General features: G+C 42.5%; 1 protein-coding gene across 1 annotated transcript in view; it reads right to left on the reverse strand.

Annotated features, from left to right (window-relative positions):
* Positions 1 to 13,373: 13,373 nt before the first annotated feature.
* Positions 13,374 to 23,807, reverse strand: part of LOC124595002 (vacuolar protein sorting-associated protein 11 homolog) — a 178,968-nt gene continuing 168,534 nt past the window's right edge. Inside the window, exons 20-21 of the mRNA XM_047133548.1 lie at positions 17,841 to 17,948; positions 13,374 to 15,285 (exon numbers count right to left, since the gene is read on the reverse strand). Of these exons, the coding sequence (XP_046989504.1) occupies positions 14,843 to 15,285; positions 17,841 to 17,948 (551 nt within the window). The 3' untranslated portion in view covers positions 13,374 to 14,842. The remainder of the gene's footprint in view (positions 15,286 to 17,840; positions 17,949 to 23,807) is intronic.

Below are 23,807 nucleotides of genomic sequence, written 5' to 3' on the forward strand. Positions count from 1 at the left end.
AGCGCAAGAAGGGATAAAAGTCTTGACTCCAGTGGAAAGTTACGATACATTTGTCAAGAAACACTTGTGATGTTGGATGGAACTGCAGCTTACCACGTTGATATCAACGGAATACAAACACATAGATTCCCACATAAGAAGCACAGACGGATTCATGGCAGTCTCACCTTCATCGTCAGTTGAGGTGGCGTATTTGGAACATCAAACAATGTGATTATCTGCACTCCACATGAGTTTATTATTGTCTGAATTCATGAACTGGTTTTGTTCCATCTCTACATGGAAAAGGGATCGACGCCCCATTTGTCGTTCTTTAGGTCTACAGTGTTTTAGCCATTGTTGCCTGTTGCGCCACTAGTATGACCTTCCTCTTTATATTATTCTAAGCGGGACAAGCAACTGCCAAATAGTGGGAGAAATATACTGCGAGTATAAACCCCATTTCCTCAAAACCAGTAACACTGTCAGAAGTGCTTTTGTATGTTGCATTTGCCTTTAGAGACTTTTCATCCAGTGACATACGCACTAGTTCATCAGTATCGGAGAAATGCTGTACCTTCTGCATTAAAAGGTTGAACATATTGTCACTTATCCCATATTTTATTTGTATGCCTTCCACATACTTACGTAATGTACATACTGATGGAAACATAAAACCTTCTGACAAAACCTGTATGCCTGAGTGTTGTAATACGAATATAATTAATTTAGAGCAAACGGCTTAATTTTGTCTTTTCATTTTGCAGATTACATGCTAATCTGGTTTAACAAGCCAAGGGCATCTTTTTTAAAAATATTGGGATCCTATAGTCTTCAAAATTTGTTGGTCCTTCTTCACTTGTTCCTTCCGATATAGTTTCTGTTGCTGTCTGTACTTAAAATGATAAGCATTTTCCTTGCCCCATAACAATTTTGCACTAAGTCTAGCGATCTCCACATTCTGATACTCCATACGCTTTTTCTAAACACGAATAACTGCACTTAATTTTACCACTTCATCGTCTGTGTTGACGATTCATGCCACTGCTATATGGAGAGTTGAACTGGCTACTTCTGTGCCATAGGAGTGTTTAACAGCTTTAGACGGATTGTCGAACCTTTATGGCAGTCTCACCTTCATCGTAAGTTGAGGTGGCGTATTTGGAACGTCAAATAATGTGATTAACTGCACTCCACATGAGTTTATTATTGTCTGCATTCATGAACTGCTTTTGTTCCACGTGTAGCGGATAAAACTTAACATTACTATAGAGGTAAACAGGGTCTTTTTTACATTAAGATGATCTTGTCTACTATTCACTAGCCATTTTCTACTCCCAAAACGAAACATTAATCATCAATATAAATGTAATTTACAAGTGAATCCTGATGATACAGTTTAATAACATAATCGTATATACCTCTCAGGGTACTTAGGAAACCGAAAAAAAAAAAGACATGTGGTATCTTCTTCTTCTTGTTGTTGTTGTTGAAATTTATTGGGCAACGCTACGCTGTCATTTGTAAAAACCATTGTACAAGCCAAAATAAACGACTAGTATTCGCTTTCATGATTGCACCGAACTCAACAATTTAACTTACTGGCCACTTGGCGCGATGCTAGCGCAGTAGGCAACAAAATCGACACTAAGTGTCACAACTGCTGTGTTAGACTGTGTTATTACTATCTCCATCATACCAGTATTACAAAATATAGTTTTCAGGCTGCTCAAGGAGTCAGTACATAAAAGAAAAGACTCCACAGGGCATGAATGGAGACAATGAAGTGCACGAGAAATAGCCACCAGCTCTGCAGTGAATACACTGCAGCCATCAGGTAAGTAATGCTGTTCAATATGGCCACTGTGAACGTAGGCAAAGCCAACGTGACTATCCGCCATCGAGCCATCGATGTAAACTACTTCAGAGCCCCGGAACACGTCAAGAATCGAGAGGAAGTGACAGGGTTAATGGAGTCCTTAGGGCCACGTGAAAGGTCCAGATGAAGCTGCAGCCGAAGCGTACACCATGGAGGCATACGTGAACGGACCGCAAGTAGAGGTGGTAAAGGGAAAGACTCCAGTTCGGAGAGAAGGGACCGCTCGCGAACTGCAATCGTTAACCCTGATCTGGGCAGCCAATGCAGTAGATGGACTGCTGCAGGCGGGAAAAAAAGGCGGTAATTCGGATGCTCAGGGCAACTACGAATGTGTGCTGCGTAACTGGCGAGCAGTTGTGCACGTCTGAACTGCAGTGGAGGGAAACCAGCTTCCACCAGTATGCTGGTCACCGGACTTGTCCTAAAAGGTCCCGTCGCTAGTCGAACCCCGCAATGGTGCACAGGGTCGAGTAAATGCAATGCTGAAATGGCTGCCGAACCATAAACCACACTCCCATAGTCAATTCGGGATTGGACAAGGGCTCTGGAGATGCTGCCAGCACTTCGGCTTAAGCTGACGAAGATGAGGAAGCCAAGTCAATCGAGCATTGAAAACCAGTCCTAGGAATCGATATGTCTCCACTACAGTGAATGGATCATCGTTGAGGTAAAGTTCATGACACATGACTTTGCGGCTGAAAACTGGAAGCTGTGGGCTAGAGCCCATGACTGTGCCTTGTGGATGGACCCCTGTAGGCGCTGCTCAGCGACATCAGTACTGGAGCAGCAATATGAAATGCAGAAGTCGTCTGCATACAGAGAAGGTGAGACAGAAGGCCCGACAGCTGCTGCTAGACCATTAATGGCCGCTAAAAATAGACACTTAATACAGAGCCCTGCAGGACTCCATTCTCCTGGATATGGATGGAACTATGGGAGGCACCAACTTGGACACAGAAAGTACGGAGCGAAAGGAAATTTTGGATAAAAATCAGGAGCGGACCCCGGAGACCCCACTCATACAATGTGGCAAGGATATGATATCACCAGGTAAATCTTATGCTTTATGTAAGTAAAAAAAGACAGCAACCAGGTGTCGCTGTCTGGCAAAGGCTGTTCAGATGGCAGACTCGATGGATACAAGATTATCAGTGGTACAGTGACGCTGGCGGAAGCTGCCCTGACATGGAGCCAGCAGACCCCGTGACTCCAGGATGCAACCCAACCCAACTGCCGACATACTATACGTTCCAGCAGGTTACAAAGAACGTTGGTGAGGCTAATAGCTTTCCACATCAAGCAGGTTTTTTACTGGGTTTGAGCACCGGAATGACGGGGCTCTCCCGCCATTGCGATGGAAAGATACCATTGTACCAGATCTGGTTGAAGATGACGAGGACATGTCGATTGTAGTCAGATGAGAGATGTTTAATCATTTTGCTGTGGATCCAGTCAGGCCCAGGAGCTGTGTCGGGGCAATGTGCAAGGGCACTGAGGAGCTCCCACTCTGTAAATGGGGCGTTATAGGATTCACTGTGGCATGCAGTGAATGGGAGGAGGTTCCCTTCCAGCCGCCATTTGAGTGTGCGAAAGGCTGGGGTGTAATTCTCAGATGCAGAGGCCCGAGAAAAGTGCTCGGCAAAGTGCTTGGCAAATGCGTTTGCGTCGGTAGATAACACGCCATTTATGTAACACTAGGGACACCTGTTGGGGTCCGGTACCCAAAAAGACGTTTTATCTTTGCCCATACTTGGGAAGGTGACGTATGGCACCCAACGGTCGAGATGTATCTCTCCGAACACTCCTGCTTCAGTCGTTTGATAAGTTGGCAATCACGGGCAAGTAGCCATTTAAAGGCTATGAGATGCTCCAGGGAAGGGTGCCGCTTATGTTGCTGTAGAGCTCGCCGACGCTCCTTAATTGCTTCAGCGACTTCCAGCGACCACCAAGGGACTGTCTTACGCCTCGGGCATCCTAAAGAGAGAGGGGTTGCGTTTTCTGCCGTAGAAACAATTGTTGTAGTCACCTGCTCTACAACCACATCGATGTCACCATGTGGGGGAGATTCAACGGTGACAGCAGAGGTGAAAGTTTCCCAGTCCACCTTGTTTAAAGCCCATGTCGGCAGGCATCCTTGGGCCTGACGCTGGGGCAGTGACAGGATGATGGGGAAGTGGTCACCACCACACAGGTCATCGTGTGCTCTCCAGTGGATAGATGGGAGAAGTCCTGGGCTGCAAATTGATAAATCAATGGCCGAGTAACTACCATGAGCCACACTGAAATGTGTGGCGGCCCCAGTGTTTAAGAAACAGAGGTCGAACTGAGACAGTAACGTTTCGACATCTCTGCCTCGGCCAGTAAGCATGGTGCCAACCCACGAGAGGTTATGGACATTAAAATCTCCAAAAAGTAGGAAAGGTTTAGGGAGTTGATCAATCAGTGCAGCTAATACATTCAGGAGTACTGCACCATCTGAAGAAAAATAGACATTGCAGACAGTTATTTCCTGTGTCATCCTTATTCTGACTGCCACAGCTTCAAGAGTCACTATAGACTGAGTTTAAGACATAAATGCAAACTCCACCTCACACTCTATTATTCTGGAAAGCACTCTATTACAGTCGCTACGGTTGGAGGGCAATGCCGATAGTAGGTGTAAAGCTTAACAGCTGCTGTAGTTCAGCCAGGTGGTGAAAAAAACCAGCGCAGTTTCACTGGAGGATGACATCGTGAGACTGGGAAGGCATGGAACATTCAATGAGGCTGTTTACGCCTCAGGGCCACCTACTGCCACTGACTTATTGCCTGAGCAGTCTATATCCATTGTGTCTGAGGGTCTGGCGAGATCTAGGTCCACAGTGGACGCCAAAATCTCCACCCCATCCTCAGACACAGTGCTTGTAGCTAGCGGTGGTGTGGGTCCCACCACAATTTCCTTTGTCTTGGGGGTTTTCTTTTTATCTTTCTCTCGCTGCTCTTTGGGTTTCCCTGGCTCGGAGGACTTCACTGGTTCAGTCTCCAGGACAGAGGATGAGTGTGTAGCCCTACGACCAGCTACTTTTGGGATCTTCAGCCACTGGTGGGTGTCGTCTTTCTCACTAACAGAAACCTGGGAAGGTTTCTCCAGCTTAGAAGTGGGGACGGACGTCCCCGATGGTTGGGAAGGGCTGTTCCTCCCGAAGCAGGTGGTGCAAGAGCAACAGGGAGGAAAATGCCTCCCACCATTAAGGGGGCAGATGTAGTCTTCCAGATCTGAGAGGTGACTTGCGTTGGTGGAGCTGATGGTGCCAGAACTGTTGTAGCGGTGGCGTAAGACAATGTGATACACACAGGATGCACACATTCAAATTTTCTCTTAGATGCAGTGTAGGTCAGTCGGTCCCGGGTTGTGTACTCCATGAGTTTTCTTTCTTTCTGGGGAATCCTGCAGTCTGGCGAGCAAGGCGAATGGTGCTCTCGGCAGTTGACACAGATGGGAGGTGGGGCACATGGAGTATTGGGAAGTGATGGGTGTCTGCAGTCTCAACATGTCACGCTGGAAGTACAGCAAGAAGATATATGGCCGAACTACCAGCATTTAAAGCACTGCAGCGGGGGAGGGATATAGGGCTTTACATCACAGCAGTAGACCATCACCTTGACCTTCTTGGGCAATGTATCAGCCTCAAAAGCCAAGATGAAGGCACTGGTGGCAACCTGATTACCTCCTGGACCCCGGTGGACACACTGGACGGAATGTACACCTCGCCACTCTAAATTGGTGCACAGCTCATCGCTGGACTGCAAAAGAAGATCCCTGTGAAATATGATATCCTGGACCATATTTAAGCTCTGATGGGGCGTGATGGTTACAGAAACATCCCCCAGCTTGTCACAAGCAAGTAACTCCTGTGACTGGGCAGAGGATGCTGTTTTGATCAAGACTGACCCAGATCTCATTTTGGACAAGCCCTCCACTTCCCCAAACTTGTCCTCTCTATGCTCAACAAAAAACTGAGGCTTCGTTGTAATGCAACATTCCCCATCAGCTTTCAAACATACAAGGTATCGGGCTGAATAAGATCTTCTGCCATCCTTAGCCTGACGTTCCTCCCATGGTGTGGCCATCGATGGGAACGATTTGGAGTCATACTTCTGTGCGTTGAATTGAGCTCGTCAACGCTTAGAGACTGCTAGTGTTTCACCACTAGCAAGAGATGATGGACTATGCTTCATTGTGTGTCATCTGCCCTGATGCCACCCACTCTGACCAGGGGCCCTCCCCACAGGTGCCACCCAGCCGCAGCAAAGGCCACCTGGTAGAATGGCCATTGCTGGGAGTCCCAATGCCCAAAGGGGACGGGCATCTACCCCTTGGCAAATGTGGGGAGTTAACAGTGCAGGCATCAGCAGAGCGATCCCTGTGTGGTCAGGGGCTACAACCAACAGGGTACATGGTGGCCCCACCACAACAGACTTGCTACCGTGCTCGATATCAGGTGCTAAGCAGTGCATGGTGGAAAACGCACCCAGGAAGGTGTCCTTGCCCAAGAGATGGAGAATGGCCGGGACTGCAACGTGATGATGAGAAAGTGGGCCAAAGATCCCAATGCACGATGGACATGATGCAACATGTAAGGCGCCCTCCCCCAATTGGCTCGCTCTTCTGGAAAATTTTGAAGAATGGAGGTCAAACCCTACAGGGGACCATCACATAAAGGCCGAAACGTGTGAAACTCCTTTCAGTCACCTCTTAAAACTGCAGGAATACTAGGGCCTATTCTAACCCCCGGACCTGCAAGGGGCGAGGTTGTGGGGCAACGAGGTGGGGGAAAAAAGGGAAAGGAGTGGGAAAAGATGAGTGGATGCATTGGCAGAGGGCTGCAAATAAACAGGGTGTGAGATGAGAATGGGGAGGAGATGATAGGACAGAAGGGGTGAAAACTGTTGGGTGGATGCTTTGGGGACAGTGGTACGGTAGGTTGAGGCTGGGATAATTACAGAAGCGGAGACCGTGTTGTAAGAAACATCTGCGCAGTTTAGAAAAGCTGGTGGTGGAGGGAAGGATCCAGATGTCTTGGCTAGTGAAGCAACCACTGAAATCAAGTGTATTATGTTCAGCTGCATGTCTACTTTGCTCTTTGGCACAGTTTGGCAGTGGCTGTACATCCTGATGGACAGTCATACCAACATAAAAAGCTGCGCAATGATTGCAGCAGAGATGGTAAATGACTTGGCTCCTTGCTCAGGTGTCCTGGCCCCTGATGGGGTAGGATAAACTTAGACAGGACTGGAATAGGAAGTGCTTGGTGGGTGGATTGGGCAAGTTCTGCACCTGGGTCTCGCACAGGGATATGATTCTTGTTGCAAGGGATTGGGATTGGCATAGGGGTGGACTAGAATGTTGGGGAGGTTGGGTGGGCGACAGAACACTATTCTGGGAGGAGTGGGAAGTGTGTCGGGTAGGATGTCCCTCATTTCAGGGCACGAAGATAGGTAATCAAAGCCCTGGTGAAGGATGTGGTTCAGTTGTTCCAGTTCGGAGTGGTACTTTGTGACAAAGGGACACTCATTTGTGGCTGGTTTTCAGGGATGGTGGGAGGATTTGGGTTATGAGGGGAAATGGCATGGGAAATCTGTTTGCAGACTGGGTCTGGGAGATAGTGCCTGTATGTGAAGGCCGTGGTGAGACCCTCAGGATACTGAACATGTCTGTGCAAGTTTCTGCGTGTCTTTACATATTTCTTCATACACATATTTTTGTTTATCCAGCTCCTCTCACAACCATCAACACCTATTTTACTTATTTCTGCGTTATTCCCGTTTCTTTTGCACCATTCCTGCCACAATGGACCCTTGCTCCAGCATTCTGCACCAGTTCAGAAGAGCATCCCTTTTCCTCTCTCAAACTCAGTCACACATCCTGTTTCTCGTATGCTGCCTAAACCATGGAATCCCCTCAAATGGCCTAACTGTAAAGATTCCTTTCTCTGGATCCCACCCCTCCTTTCACAGTGACCTACACATTTTCAGATTCCGCCAGTCCCTAGCACCCACAAGCCTGGTACTGCAAACACATCTCCACGGCACAGGCATCCCAGAACCATCTCCACTCCCTCTGCAGTTTACTACTACTCTGCCATCCCTACTCCATACATCACATCTCTGAAATTGAATCCCTTGCTCTCTAGCCTGCTGAGATCCTACTGCTACCTCCCCCTATTGTACCCACAGTGTTCCTACTTGTCTACCCCTCATAGCAGCTAAACCCAGCCTAGCTGGCCTTTTCAATTTGCCACAGTCCCCCAAAACTCACTACCAAGCCCCCACCAAATTCAGAGCCAAAACATTCCTGTAACACTGTTGTTAACCTTCCCAGCAAAATCCTCACCTCCAAAGAAGTTTCAGTGCTATCTGAAGGCCTCACCTTTAGCCCTACATCCAAATTTAACCATTCTGGACTTATCAAAGACCTACTCTCCTTCTCCTAAAATGGAAGCACTTCTTTGCTGACAATCCCTCCAACCAAAACCACTCTAATTCCAACACTGAACCCTGCCTCTTCCAGTTCGTACCACCATCCAACTGTGATCCTTCCCCCCTCCTACTTAACAACCCACTGATCACCTTCCAGGAATTCTTTACCTCCAACTTACCGTCACCATCCTTCTCCAGATCCATTCCTCAGAACACATACCGTTCAATAGAAGAAAGAATGGCCATACACAACCTCAAAACAAATCCAGACCCAATCATCCTATCTGTAGGCAAAGATTCCATAGCTGCTGTTATGAATTTCAGTGACTACCTGGCAGAAGGCCTCTGCCAATTGTCTGACTCCTCCACATACAAATTTTACCAGAAGTCCAACACAAACTCCAATCCCTGCTTAAAGCATTAGCCCCTTTCCAGAACACCTTCCCTGAATCCATTTCCCTCCTCACCCCTATGACATCTCGCACACTCATCTTCTACATGCTCTCCAAGGTCCACAAACTCAACACTCCTGGACGCCCCTTCATGGCCAATTATTGTGCCCCCACTGAAAGAATTCCGGCACTCATTGACCAACAGCCCCAACCAATTGCTCGTAATCTCACCTCCCATGTCAAAGACACCAACCACTTCCTTCACCGATTCCCAGCCATCCCTACCCCTTTAGATCCTGGATCCCTACTTGTCACTGTTGATGCCACCTCCCTATACACCAACATCCCCCATCCTCATGATCTTACCACTATTGTACACCACTTTTCCCAATGTCCTTCAGACTCCAAACCCACAACCTCATTCCTCACACACCTTATTAACTTCATCCGAACCTCATTTGAAGGGAAGCTATGTAACCCATTCTGGGGCACAACAATGGGCACCCACATGGCACACTCCTATGCCAACCTTTTTATGGGCCATCTAGGGAAGACCTTCCTTGCCTCCCAAAACACCAAACCACTTGTCTGCTTCAGGTTCATTGATGATATCTTCCTGATCTGGACCCAGGGACAAGACACCCTATCTTCATTCCTTCACAACCTCAACACCTTTTCTCCCATCCGCTTCAAGTGGTCCTGTTCAACCCAGCATGCCACCTTCCTAGATGTTGACCTCCTCCTCTCTAATAGCTCCACCAAACCTATGTCCACATTAAACTCACCAACTACCAAGAGTGTCTGTATTTTGAAAGCTGTCATCCCTTTCACACCAAAAAATCCCTGCCATATAGCCTGGCTGTTCAGGGACAGCATATATGCAGTGATGAAAACTCTCTTGTGCAATATGCCGAGGGTCTGACCAAGGCCTTCACATACATGCACTATCTCCCAGACCTAGTCAGCACACAGATCTCCTATGCCATTTCCCCTCACAACCCCAATCCTGCCACCACCCCCAAAACCCAGTCACAAATGAGTGTCCCCTTTGTCATCCAGGACTTGAACAACTAAACCACATCCTTCGCCAGGGCTTTGATTACCTATCATCGTGCCCCGAAATGAGGGATATCCTGCCTGAGATACTTCCCACACTCCTAATGTGGTGTTCTGTTGCCCAACCAACCTCCACAACATCCTAGTCCATCCCTGCACCACTTCCAATACCAACCCCTTGCCAGAAGGATCATATCCCTGTGGAAGACCCAGGTGCAAAATCTAACCATTTCACCCACCCAACACATCCTATTCCAGTCCTGTCACAGGTTTATCCTACCCCATTAGGGGCCGGGCCACCTGTGAAAGCAGCCATGTCATTTACCAGCTCTGCTGCAATCACTCCACAGCTTTTCATATCGGTATGACTACCAACCAACTGTCCACCAGGATGAACAGCCACTGCCAAACTGTGGCCAAGAGCCAAGTAGACCACCCTGTGGCACAACATGCAGCTGACCTTAACACACTTGATGTCAATGGTTGCTTCACTACCTGAGCCATCTGATCTGGATCCTTCCCTCCAACACCAGCTTCTCTGAACTGCGCAGATAGGAGTTATTCTTACAACACATTCTCCACTTCTGTAATTATCCCAGCCTCGAGCAAAGGTAACATACTGCCCCCACACCCACCACCCAACGGTTTTCACCCCCTCTATCTCATCATTTCTTCCCCATTCTTGGCTCCCACTCTTTTTATTTGCAGCCCTCTGCCCATGCAACCACCCATATTTTACTGCTCCTCTCCTTTTTTCCCCCACCTCCCTGCCCCACAACCTCCTGATGCTACACCTGTTAGTAGTCTATTCGCTGCACACTCCACCAGACAGTGTTAGTCTCTCCTCACCCGTACACTACCATCCCTTCCCCATACCCTTCCAGATTGCTGTTTGCATCCCTCTTGATGTTGCATTCTGGCATGAGATACTGGAGTTGGCAGTCGTGGGCAGTTGTGTGCATGAGGTGTGCTTACTTGTGGTGTGTGTGTTTTTGTTTACTGACCAAGGGTGTGGCCAAAAGCTGTATGTCGGTGTCTTTTAATTGTGCCTGTCTGCAAATTGAAGTGTCTTCTTTAGAGTAAGTAGCAGTCTATCTTTTTCTACATTGATGATGTTCCTACTCGGAGTTTTCATTGTTTAATTTAATATTACAAAATACATATTCATTATAAAAACCATCACTTTGCATGTCCACCCACAGTCAAATGCCACCTGCTCTTTGTTTGCTGTGCATGCTACACTGCATTGCTGACATCAACGATACTACACTCAAACATGTAAGGATACTGTGTTAACCACTGTTAACAGGTCGAAACATTAGCAATTCAGTTACTTTAGTGTTTTATAACGACGCAGCCTCATACTCAAAATTATTTTGTCTGAATGACACTGGCCATTGAAGACTACAAACTTCTATGTAAGGATGCTGTTCCATTATAGAGCACTTCCAGCACAGTTATGGGGCAATTCTGTTGCATTTTGAAAATAACCTGTTATTGGAAGCTATAGTTTTCTTTATTGTATTTCCACCTTCCTTGACATCTTCAAAAATTACTAAGTCCTGTCCAGTCTTTGCACTGTGTGTTGCCATACAAAATTCCTTTGACAAACCCATGTGTGATAGTACTGACACAGCAATTGGTGCCTGAAATTCCCATTCCATTTCTTCATCCCACATCCATGACATTTTGTTTCCTGTTTGTTCACAGAGAGGAGCTCACCACAATTACAAAATGCTTACAAAAATTTATCAGACCGAGGTATTCTCACAACAGTCTCATTGTTTTTGGGCACTGAATACTCTGCTTTTTTTGCTTCAGTTTCATCTGTGTCAGGTGAGATCCCCTCCCTTGCAATAATGTACCATAAGAATTTATCTTGTGTGAACCCAAAACATTTTTTATTTTAATATTTGCTGTGAAGCTGTGTCTCCATAAAGTGCCTCATAACAAATTTCAAATTCTATTGTGTTCTTCCTAAGTACTTTCTGCTAGACCACTAGGCCACATATTTGTTGTCCTGAACACAGCTGGAAGCAGAGTGTCATCACAACAAGTAGACTGCAAGTCAGCATAAATAACCATTATTTTTAGCACAGGCATCAGAAGACCAACAAGGTGACAAGCTGCTATTGATTTTTTTGTTTATTAGAGACAAAATGTCAAATATTAACAATACATTCAAGAAAACTGTCACAATGAAGTGAAGAGATGTGGTGAAAATACTGCCGAACATGTCAAAAGTGACTGATTAACCATATATGGATAGTGACTTCTTCTGTCCTGATCCCAAAGCAGAATGGTCATACAGTCTGTGCCCAACATGTGTGGTGTCGGTTTCATCAAGCTGCTTTGACTGTACCAAATCTTGAAATTTGAAGGTAAAACATGGTTCACCTTATGAACATGATGCAGAAGGTGGTGGAATTATGGCAGCGTGGAACTTCAGTATACATTCTCTTAATTCCATTGCACCAAGACCTCCAACAAAATGAGTATATGGATCTCTTAGCATAAAAGGTACAATGCTAAATGGCCACTTACTTAACCCTAATTACAATGTATCTACCCATGCCCCTCAGCTTAAAGTGACAACAAATAACACATGGAAATTAGAGGGGGAAGAAACATGATATACAGAGGGCACCATTACTTTTAGATGGAACTTGCTTCCACCACAAGGTTATGGTTTACAGACAGCACTTGCTAGGGACGTTCGCTAACAGCAATATTAAGGATGTGGTACTCACACAGAATCTCCCCCAACCAACTCCAGATAACGTGTGTTAGAAACCCACTAAGTTGTTCATGCACTTCAATATCAGAAGGTGATTTACATCATATATTAGTTTTGTGTGAATGGTATGGTGATCCATGTGTAACATAAGAGACTAAGAAATTGAAATATCAATTTTCTAGGAACATCAACATTATCCTCTCATAAGTATATGCAAATCTTCAAAATAATTACACACTTCAGAAGGCATTGTAACCAACACATTATTATTGACTACTGCATGTTCTTCATGTACCAACAAAATTTTGTTTAATTATCAGATGTATTACTAATATAACATGGTACTTACTGCATGGTATGCACACCACATGCCAATTAAATTAAAGATTCCAGTTCTGTAAATGATGAAGCCCAATCACACCACTGTCTCTTTTATAAACTACACTTGTTAACATGTAAAACTGGCCCCACCCCCACTCTGACATGAAATTACTAAGAATCACAAATGGATAGCAAGAATATAGCACTATAAATATTTTTCTAGGGGTCTCTTCTTGTGTAGAATTATCAGTAATGTTTAAAGAACTCTGTTTCAGCCGTACATGTACACTGAATAAAACTAACTGAAAAGCTCATCGTTGATTTATATCATCCTGCCCTACTGTTTTTCCCTTGACCAAATGTCCCACATTACTTAACATCTGAATAGTTTTGTTTCCTCTTATAACTTTCTTAGGAGGTTAAGCAACCTTTACTTCTCAAAGACAGCACTTCATTCATCTTTTTTTGTGTCTTACGTCAGTAATACCTTGTATGCATATTTCTTCTTCACTTTCATTGAAATGTGAGATTTGAAAAGAGGATTTCAACATTTTTCAGCTATGCACTGATTTTCACATTTTATTAATGTGCTTTGATAATTACATTCCTATGTCAAATTATGGGCAAAACAGTTTCACAATTCCAGTTGCAGTGATGGATTTATGTACACATCTGCTGTCATTCCACTTCATTCTGAAGCTTTACTTTCAAATTTTCCTCACTGTTCACAGGTACTACAGCCTTAGCAGCAAATTTATCTGCTGAGACAATGTAGCATTTATGGCGGTACATCTGACATTCCACGATATTTGAGTACTATGAAATTTTGTCTTTACGATAAATTGCAGTCTTTTAATTACTTTCATTAGCTACTAGATGGTACTCTGTAGAGTTGTTGAGCCAACAGCAAATATATTAATAACTTGTAGAAGAAATAAAAATATTTTGGAACAAAAGAAACAGTTGACAAATATGAAGCAAAAATCTGCCTCTTTATCATCTTCATTATAGGTACTGACACACTTCTATATCACTAATAACAAATGAAAATAGTTTACTAAATTTTAGTAAAAATCTCTGCAGCAATACAATCCATGTATTGTTAAACAAATAGAGAACTTCCAACTCAAGCATTATAAATTATGTAAAAAATTGTATGTTTATATTTCATATTCGACATAACACTGCTCAAAGTAAGGATGGTATATGCCAGATATAGACACTTATTACTTGAGAAAATCTCAGAGTTCATTTAGACTAGATATGGAAGTAATCATTATTCTAAAACTTACTTAGAAACCACTGAAATAAGCAAGATAATATTCTATAGGGTTTTGTAGACTATAGCTCCTCTCTGGAATGATCATTCCAAACTGAAACTATGGATGAAATCTTCAAGAAATTATAATGCCAGTATGAGAACAGAGAGGGAAAATCAAAAATAATAACTACTGCAACTGGTACAAAAAAATCTCAATTATATTTCTTCTTGATAAATGGAGACAGTAATGAAAAAAGATAAGAAACATAAATTATAGTTTTGTGTCAACATAGGTTGAAATTACAACTGTTATAGTTTTGTGTCAACATAGGCTGAAATTACAACTGTCAAAACACATCTCAATCCTTCTTCCTTTCCAATCTTATCCACTCTTGATTTTTAATTGTATTCTTCCTACTAATGTTCTGCACATTTTTGTGGCATTTGTTCAAATTATAACTTTTACTGTAATTGAGATAATGTTGCCTCCTGAAAGCAGCATACAAATTATCACTTCACTTTAATGAAAAGGAACTGAAAAATTGTATAAAATGTTCCACAGCCAGGATGAGAGTCAAGAAAAAACACATTTCATGTGCAACTAATTGGTAGCACAATTAACAATGAAACTACTGTGGCTGTAATTTATTCATAATATTAATGACACAGTAAGAATCCAGTTTCTCATTCTGGAGCGATCTTCAGAAAAGAGCATTGCACATCAGTTGAACTGTAACTCTAAACAGACAAAGAATTCTTCAAGTAGCAAATGGGTTCAGATTTTTATCATAGTCATCATCTTCTAGAACTGCATCATCATCACTTCCAAGGAAAGGATTTGTGGGATCATTCCCAACAAAAGGATTTTTACTTGCATCATACTCTTCATCATCTTCATTATCAAATGGGTTCTTCGAAACATCAGAAGGAGGTTCATCAAATGGGTTCCTTGGTGTTTGTGACTGCATTGTTTCTTTTAAAGGTGGTGTTGCTCTAGCAGATGGTGAATGTCGTGGTGTAGATTTTAGACTGTGGCTAGCCATTGCTGGTGATCCTGGAACAGGTGAACGTCTGTAGGGTGGTGTTCTGTCAGCAGGCTGTGTAAGGTTTGCTTCTAATGAAGAACTGTACTGCTTATCAGAACGTTTACTTTCATCCAACCGCATCCTTCCCTCTGGGATCACATTAGAGAGCCCATTAACTGAAACACAATTATTTTTGCCAAATTAAATCAGTGATATCAATATATTACAACATGACTTTTAAAGCTACTTACAAGCAGTTATTTTCTTATTCATGCGAGTTATTTGTATTATTATAAGAAAACAATGAGAGTGACTGATCTAAATAAAAAAAGTCAATTTTCCACATAATTAACAGAGACTTCAGCATTTCATACTGTTTGTAATTAATAGGTTTGTTTAAATTCGCACTGAATCATGAATGTCAACTGAGTCTTCTGAAAGAATGTGCTGACTGGAATTATACAGTATCCTTGTAAGACACTTCAATGTAACATCAAATTCATACAATAAGTGTTTGATCTGGACCATTTAAAATTTTATGCACATCTGATCTTTGACATAGCCTGTTACTTATCTTACTACTGAAAAACGAAAACAATTATGACAATATAAGACGTACCTGATAATTTGGAAAGCTGGGCCAAAATAAGCAACTGTTCCCATTGCTCAACAGCTAATAACTATAACTGACCTTTCACATGTCACCTGAGGGACAATTTAGTGCTTAATTACTTGGTATGAGATAGTTTTTCTTAATCTGTGTCTTGAATTCTACAGAACATTTGCAGAGATTAGAGGCCTGGATCTAGATCAAAGCAGGTGAATATGTGAAACTATACGATTAATCGAAATTCAATCACTGGAAAAAACTAACAAAAATGATGAAGGGTTACTTTATTCTAGATGTCTATCCTCTACTAATCTACATTAACTTACATTTAAACAATGGACACATCAGATTAGAATATCAACAATATTAGGAAAAGGATGGATTGCTAGTCACTGTAAAGATGACATGTTGAGTTGCAGATAGGCAAAACAGCAAGTGTGTTCCACATTATAGCTTCGGCCAAAGCCTCCATCAGCAAGGAAAACACATACACATTCGCACAAGCAAGCACAACTCATGCACACACAACCCTACCACCAGTAGCTCTGACTAGAATGAGACTGTCAGGTGAATTGCAATCTGGAGTGGGGCAGGGAAGGGATAACAGCATACAGATGGGAAGATAGAAGAGAACTGTCTAGCAGGGCATGCAGGGACTAGAGACTGCCAGGCACAGTATTGGGATGTGGTGGGAAAAACAGGAAGCAGAAACGGAGAGGAGCGGGGAAGGGAATAGGACGGGTGAGTACACTGGCAGAGGGTGAGAGAATTTGAAAACGGAGGAGATGATAGAACGAGGGGGTCAAAACTGTTGGGTGGAGAGTGTGGGGACAGCAAGTTATGACAGGCAGATGCTGAATATATTCAGGAGCAGATAATATGTTATGAGGATAGCTCCCATCTGTGCAGTTCAGAAAAGTTGGTGGTCGAGGGGGGGATCAAGATGGCCTGGCTTGTGAAGCAGCCAGCATTATGTTCAGCTCTTGTCCACAGTTTGACAGTGGCCATTCATCCTGGTGGACTACTGATTGGTAATCATACCACTATAAAAGGCTGTGAAATGGTTGCATAGTATCTGATATACAACATGGCTGCTTTCACAGATGGCCCAGCCTTTGACGGGTAAGATAAGCCTGTGACAGGACTGTAATAGGAAGTGCTAGTGGGAGGATTGGGCAGGTGTTGCACCAGGGTCTTCCACAGGAACAAGATTTCTGTAGCAGGGGCCTGGGAGTGGCACAAGGTATGGACAAGGATGTTGTGGAGGGTGGACTGGACAATGGAACACCACTATAGGGGAGGCGGGTAGGATCTTGGGTAGAATCTCCCTCATTTTAGGTCATGATGATGGATAATCAAAGCTCTGACAAAAGTTGTGGACAGTTGTTCCAGTCTGGGGTGGAACTGAGTGACGAAGGGGGCACTCTTCTGTAGTGGGACCTTGGTGGTGGCGGGAGGATTGATGGGGTGTGGGGAAATAGCATGGGAAATCTGTTTCTGTTATAGATATAGGGGATAGTGCATGTCTGTGAAGGCCCTGGTAAGACCTTCAGTATACTGGCAATGGAGTTTTTGTCACTGCAGACACATCAACCCTGGGTGGCACTGCTGTATGGGAGGGATGTTTCGGCGTGGAAGGGATGGCAGCTATCAAAAAGCAGGTACCACTGGTGGTTGGTGGGTTATATGTGGACAGAGGTGTGGATGGAGCCATTAGAGAGGCGGGTGTCAACACCCAGGAAGATGGCACACTGAGTTGAGGAAGACCAGGTGAAGCAGATGGGAGAGAAGGTGTTGGGGTTGTGAAGGAATGATAGGGTGTCCATACCATGAAGATGTCATCAATGAACCAGACCAGGGGTTTGGGAAGCTAGGAAGGTTTTCTCTAGATAGCTCGTAAACAGATTGGCATGGTATGGTGATATACAGGTCCAATGGCTGTGCTGCAGGTTTGTTTGTAATATTCCTTTCCTTCAAAGGAGAAATAGTAATGTGTTAGGGTAAAGTTTGTTAGGTGAATGAGGGATGATCTATTGTAAATGAGAACACTGAAAAAGAAAAGAGCATACCGCAAAAGAGAATGTACATTGTACATTTGAATATGAGCAAAGTGTCTCTCACCAAATGTTTTGGATGGTTTCCCTTCATGCAATCTTAATCTTCCTTCTGGAACAGTGCTATATGTCCCTGATGCCAATGTTGTCTCAGGCTGCGTGATAGCAGATGGCTCTGAAATGAGGAACAAGTAAATAATAATAATAATAATAATAATAATAATAATACCTTAATTTTAATGAACCCTCATACGAACAACTGGACACACATGTAGAAGATCTGCAGGTTGAGTTATAAGTAATGTTTCCATGGGTTTTAGATAAGACTAGATGGGAATAATGCAATACACAAAACATATATTTACCTGAGGTTACTAGAAAATATGTTAGGTGTAATGTACAGATGTGCTATGAGCAGTGATGTCATCGCTGACTCTCTCATGTCAACACACCACACAGAAGCTAATAGCCCAACTGTGCGTACATGTAACTCGTAGACAATTGTGAATGCAACTGGGATTTTTCATGTCATACTGTATTATTATTAACTCATTTGGTAATTAAATAAGCAAATAATTATACCTTTATTTAAACACAAATATATGATATATAACATGAAAATGCGCCCCTTGCAATATCTCCAGATGGCCAATTAGCACACCATCCTTTCAAAAACACATGTTGTTGCCAGTCAGAAAAAGATCCCCCAACCACTTTTCAAAAACGGTTCTTTTTCCATAATTTCTAATTATTGGCAAAACATGCAGTGTTGCATTAACAATGTTGTCTGTTTTCATGGTTAATGTTTTCCGTACTTGTAGTTCCATTAGTTGATAATATATTGGTATGTAAAATCTATTCTACTACTTTGCTGAGACTTCATTTTTGAACCCGAATTTACTACTCATTATTACGCTCATTCCTACCCCCTATATCAATTTTGGAGGATGGGAGGTACAGAGTTGGAACAGCACCAGGCTTTGACTTGCATTTCGGAGAAAGTTCAACAGTTCACTTTTCCAATATAATTTATACTCTTGAATGAGCAAAATGTATTGATCACACACAGCTATTAGTAACTGGAAATGAATTAGCATGTTTATAAGCATTTATCCCTTTTTATTTTCATACCAATATTCACAGGAAATTATTAAACTTAATTTCTAACCTGCAGAGGTTAGCATAACTTGAGATGGCACAGCAAACCATAATTTTTCAATGAAAACAATTCAAAATATACTCTCAAAACTCCTCAATAGACTTATACCTGTTGTTTAAACCTGTAATTAATCACCATTTACAAACTAAAACAACAGGTTATGGCAGTGGTGGGCTAGTGATCAGTGACTGGGTCATCTGTGATACCAACATCGCAGCTCGCTACTGTGCACTCTCTCTATGATCCCTAATGTACTACCCTGTAGCTGAATTACTACATACTAGTTGATCTAAAAATTACAGAAAAAAGTATTGGCAGAAGAATGATGCAGTTATCAAAAACATACTGAAACAAAGTTGTATTTGTAACAAAAAATAAATAAATAACAAACCTGCTAGATCAGGTACATTTTTCTCTGACAGATGGGGTTTCAGTTAAGTCAGTAGTTTGTACAGTGCTATAGTACAGTCAATAGTAGAGTATATTTACACTACCATTAACTGGAAAGCTCACCTTATTTACCCACAGAATGTACAATAAGCCGTTTGCATTGTTTTACAAATTTAACAATGAGCAAATCTGTTTGACTAACAATGATCATAACACCCACAGTGATACATCTTCATGGTAAATGAAACTTTTTTGCTCATAATTGTTTAAATTATCTGGCAACTGGAACATATAAAAAAAGTACTGAATTCTTAAAATGTGAAGGTATGACACTACACTGAGGGCTTCTACATGCAATGAATCCCCGCTGGCAAACCGATAAAATACCCAAAGCAAGGAAAAACAGCATAATTATTATCTTTGTTAAAGAAAAGTAACATTTTGTGCTTAATTAAAGCATTCAAATGTATGTCAATTGTCTCTGTGAACCATGTGTGTAGCATGTCTGTCAACTGTGCATTAGTCTAGCTGGCAAAGGAAAAAATGGGGAAAAATCATGTGGAGACAAATTTTTGTATAGTGATAGGGAGGAGTGTAATGAACAACATACTAAATATTCTGATTGGTCATGTGAGCCTGTGTTTGGGGTGGCATTTATTTGTTTTCCTTGAATAACTTGAAAACCGCAGCTTCTAGTGGAAATGTTTCAGAGGACAATATTGAACTACATGAAATTCCATTAAAAACGTCCTATTCACTTTTTCTGCAGGACTAATAGTTTGCTTGTTGCAGGGCGCAGAGGAATCGCAGATTATTGAAAATATTGCTTTAATGGAACAGAATTTATGTATACAGTTAAATAATGTGGGTTAAGAACAAATATTAAATGTGTATATCACATCTATAACACCCATGGTCTAGGGGTAGTGTCTTTGATTAGTAATCAAAAGGTCCTCAGTCTCAGGTTCAAAATCCATCACAGCTTAAATTTTGATTGGCAGTCTAAGACTTTCAGCATAAGATGTCACCCTCATTCTGCCAATGAACTTGTCAAAGAGGGCAGAGGAGCAGACAGAGTTTCAGGGCGCTCTCTTGTCCTTGAGGTGGGAAACTGACCCTAAAGGCACATCAGCAATGGTCAATGGAATGAGGATGCAGAATGCAATGGAAATCATTGCATTAAAGACACATAATGTGTATCCACATGCCATGCGGCCTGTAATTGAAGTGTATGATTATGTCCCCACTGGCAAAATATTCCAGAACAGTCCCCAATTTGGATCTCCAGGGGGGACTGCCATGGGGGTCTTTTTCTCATGGTAACATGAGAAAAAGATTGACTAACCAATGAAAGGATAACATTCTACAAGTTGGGGCATGGATGTCAGAAGCTTGAATGTGCTCAATCTAGATATAATAGGGGTCAGTGAAGTGAAATGGAAAGAAGACAAGGATTTCTGGTCAGATGAGTATAGGGTCAACAGCAGCAGAAAATGGTAAAACAGGAATAAGATTCATTATGAATAGGAAGGTAGGGCTGAGAATGTCTAGTTGTAGGGCTGTTTTTATCAGAGTCGACAGCAAACCATCACCGATAATGTTAATTCAGATACACATGCTGACATCGCAAGGTGAAGATGAAGAGAGAGAGAAAGTATATGAGGATGTTGAAAGGGTAACACAGTAGGTAAAGGGAGATGAAAATCTAACAGTCATGGGGGACTGGAATGCAGTTGTAGGGGGAGGAGTAAATGGAAAGGTTACAGGAGAATATGGGCTTGGGACAAGGAATGAGAGGGGAAAAGACTAATTGAGTTCTGTAATAAATTTTGTCTAGTAATAGCGAATACTCTGTTCAAAAATTACAAGAGGGGGAGGTATACTTGGAAAAGACTGGTGATACAGGAAGATTTCAGTTAGATTCCGAAACCAAATACTGGATTGTAAGGCGTACCCAGGAGCAGATATAGACTCAGATCGCAATGTAGTGGTGATGAAGGAGGCTATAGATACAGCAATAAGGAATAGCTCAGCAGGCGGTACAGTTGAAGAGGAATGGACATCTCTAAAAAAGGCAATCACAGAAAATGGAAAGAAAAATACAGATACAAAGACGGTAACTGTGAAGAAACCTTGGGTAACAGAAGAAATACTTCAGCTGATTGAAGAAAGAATGAAGTGCTAAATGTTTAGGAAAATTCAGGAATACAGAAATACAAGTCACTGAGGAATGAAACAAATAGGAAGTGCAGGGAAGCTAAGCCAAAATGGCTGCATCAAAGATGTGAAGATACTGAAAAGAAATGATTGTCCGAAGGACTGACTCAGCATACAGGAAAGTCAAAACAACCTTTGATGAGATTAAAAGCGAAGGCAGTAACATTAAGAGTGCAATAGGAATTCCATTGTTAAATGGAGAGGAGAGAGTGGAAAGAGTACATTGAAGGCCTCTATGAGGGGGACGATTCATCTGATGTGATAGAAGAAGAAGAAACAGGAGTTGATTTAGAAGAAACAGGGGATCCAATATTAGAATTAGAATTTACGAGAGCTTCGGAGAGTTAAGATCAAATAAGGCAGAAGGGATAGATAACATTCCATCAGAATTTCTAAAATCGTTGGGAGTTGTGGCAACGAAATGACTATTCTCACTGGTGTGTAGAATGTTTGAGTCTGGCAACATACCATCTGACTTTCGCAAAAATATCATCCACACAATTCTGAAAACTGCAAGAGCTGACAAGTGTGAGAATTATCATACTATCAGCCTAACAGCTCACGTATCCAAGTTGCTGACAAGAATAATATACAGAAGAATGGAAAAGAAAACTGAGGATGTGTTAGATGACGATCAGTTTGGCTTTAGAAAAGGTGAAGGCACCAGAGAAGCAATTCTGACATTGCGGTTGACAATGGGAGCAAGACTAAAGAAAAATCAAGACATGTTCAAAGGATTTGTTGACCTGGAAACAGTGTTCAACGATGTAAAATGGTGCAAGATATTCGGAATTCTGATAAATATAGGTGTAAGCTATAAGGAGACAAGGGTAGTATGCAATAAGTGCAAGAGGCAACAGGGAATAATAAGAATATTTGACCAAGAACGATGGACTTGGATTAAAAAGGGTGTAAGGCAGGGATGTAGTCTTTTCCCTCCCCCCCCCCCCCCCTTCTGTTCAATCTGTACATCAAAGAAGCAATGATGGAAATAAAAGAAAGGTTCAGGAGTGGAATTAAAATTCAAAGTGAAAGGATATCAATGATATGATTTGCTGATGACATTGCTATCCAGAGTGAAAATGAAGAAGAATTACATGATGATCTGCTAAATGGAGTGAACAATCTAATTAGTACAGAATATGGACTGGAAGTAAATCGGAGAAAGATAAAAATAATGAGAAGTAGCAGAAATGAGAACAGCGAGGAACTTAACATCAGGACTGATGGTCATAGAGCAGATGTAGCTAAGGAATTCTGTTACCTAGGCAGCAAAATAACCAATGACAGACAAAGCAAGGAGGGCATCATCAAAAACAGACCAGCACTGACAGAAAGTGTATTCCTGGTCAAGAGAAGTCTACTAGTTTCAAACAAAGGTCTTAATTTGAGGAAGAAATTTCTGGGAATGTACGCCTGAAGCACAGAATTCTATGGTAGTGAAACATGGACTGTGGGAAAACTAGAACAGAAGAGAATCTAAGCATCTGAGATGTGGCACAACAGACCAATATTGAAACTTAGGTAGAATAATAAGGTAAGGAATGAGGAGGTTCTGCGCAGAATCGGAGAGGAAAGGAATATATGGAAAACGCTGACAAGGAGAAGGGACAGTATGACATCCGTTGAGACATCAGGGAATGGGTTCCATGGCGCTAGAGGGAGGTGTAGAGTGCAAAAATTGTAGAGGAAGATGTAGATTGGAAAACATCCGGCAAATAATTGAGGATATAGATTGCAAGTGCTACTCTGAGATGAAGAGGCTTGCATAGGAGAGGAATTCATGGCGGGGTGCATCAAACCAGTCACAAGATTAATGACCCAATAAAGAAAAAAACTGATCCACACACAAGTGCAGAACAACTGTCTTAAGTGATAAATTGTGTTCCGGGTGCGTGTAATAATGGGCGAAGGCAGGGATGGAGGCTAGAAGCATGAGGGAAGGTAGCTCACTGGACTGTGGTCACGCACTGCCCTCCTTCATAGGTGTGCAGAATGAAGAGCGAGTAGGCACTTAGTCTGTCTAGCTCACTACATCACAAAAAGCAACTAGAGGGTATTTCACAAAGTTATACTGACTCTTCCACTGTTCGCCTTACGAATCGCAGGTTCAAAATGGTTCAAATGGCTCTGAGTACTACAGGACTTAACATCTGAGGTCATCAGTCCCCTAGAACTTAGAACTTCTTAAACCTAACTAACCTAAGGACATCACACAAAGCCATTCCCGAGGCAGGATTCAAACCTGCGACCGTAGCAGTCGTGCGG

This window comes from Schistocerca americana, chromosome 2 (genome assembly GCF_021461395.2).
Source record: "Schistocerca americana isolate TAMUIC-IGC-003095 chromosome 2, iqSchAmer2.1, whole genome shotgun sequence".
Lineage (NCBI taxonomy): Eukaryota > Metazoa > Arthropoda > Insecta > Orthoptera > Acrididae > Schistocerca > Schistocerca americana.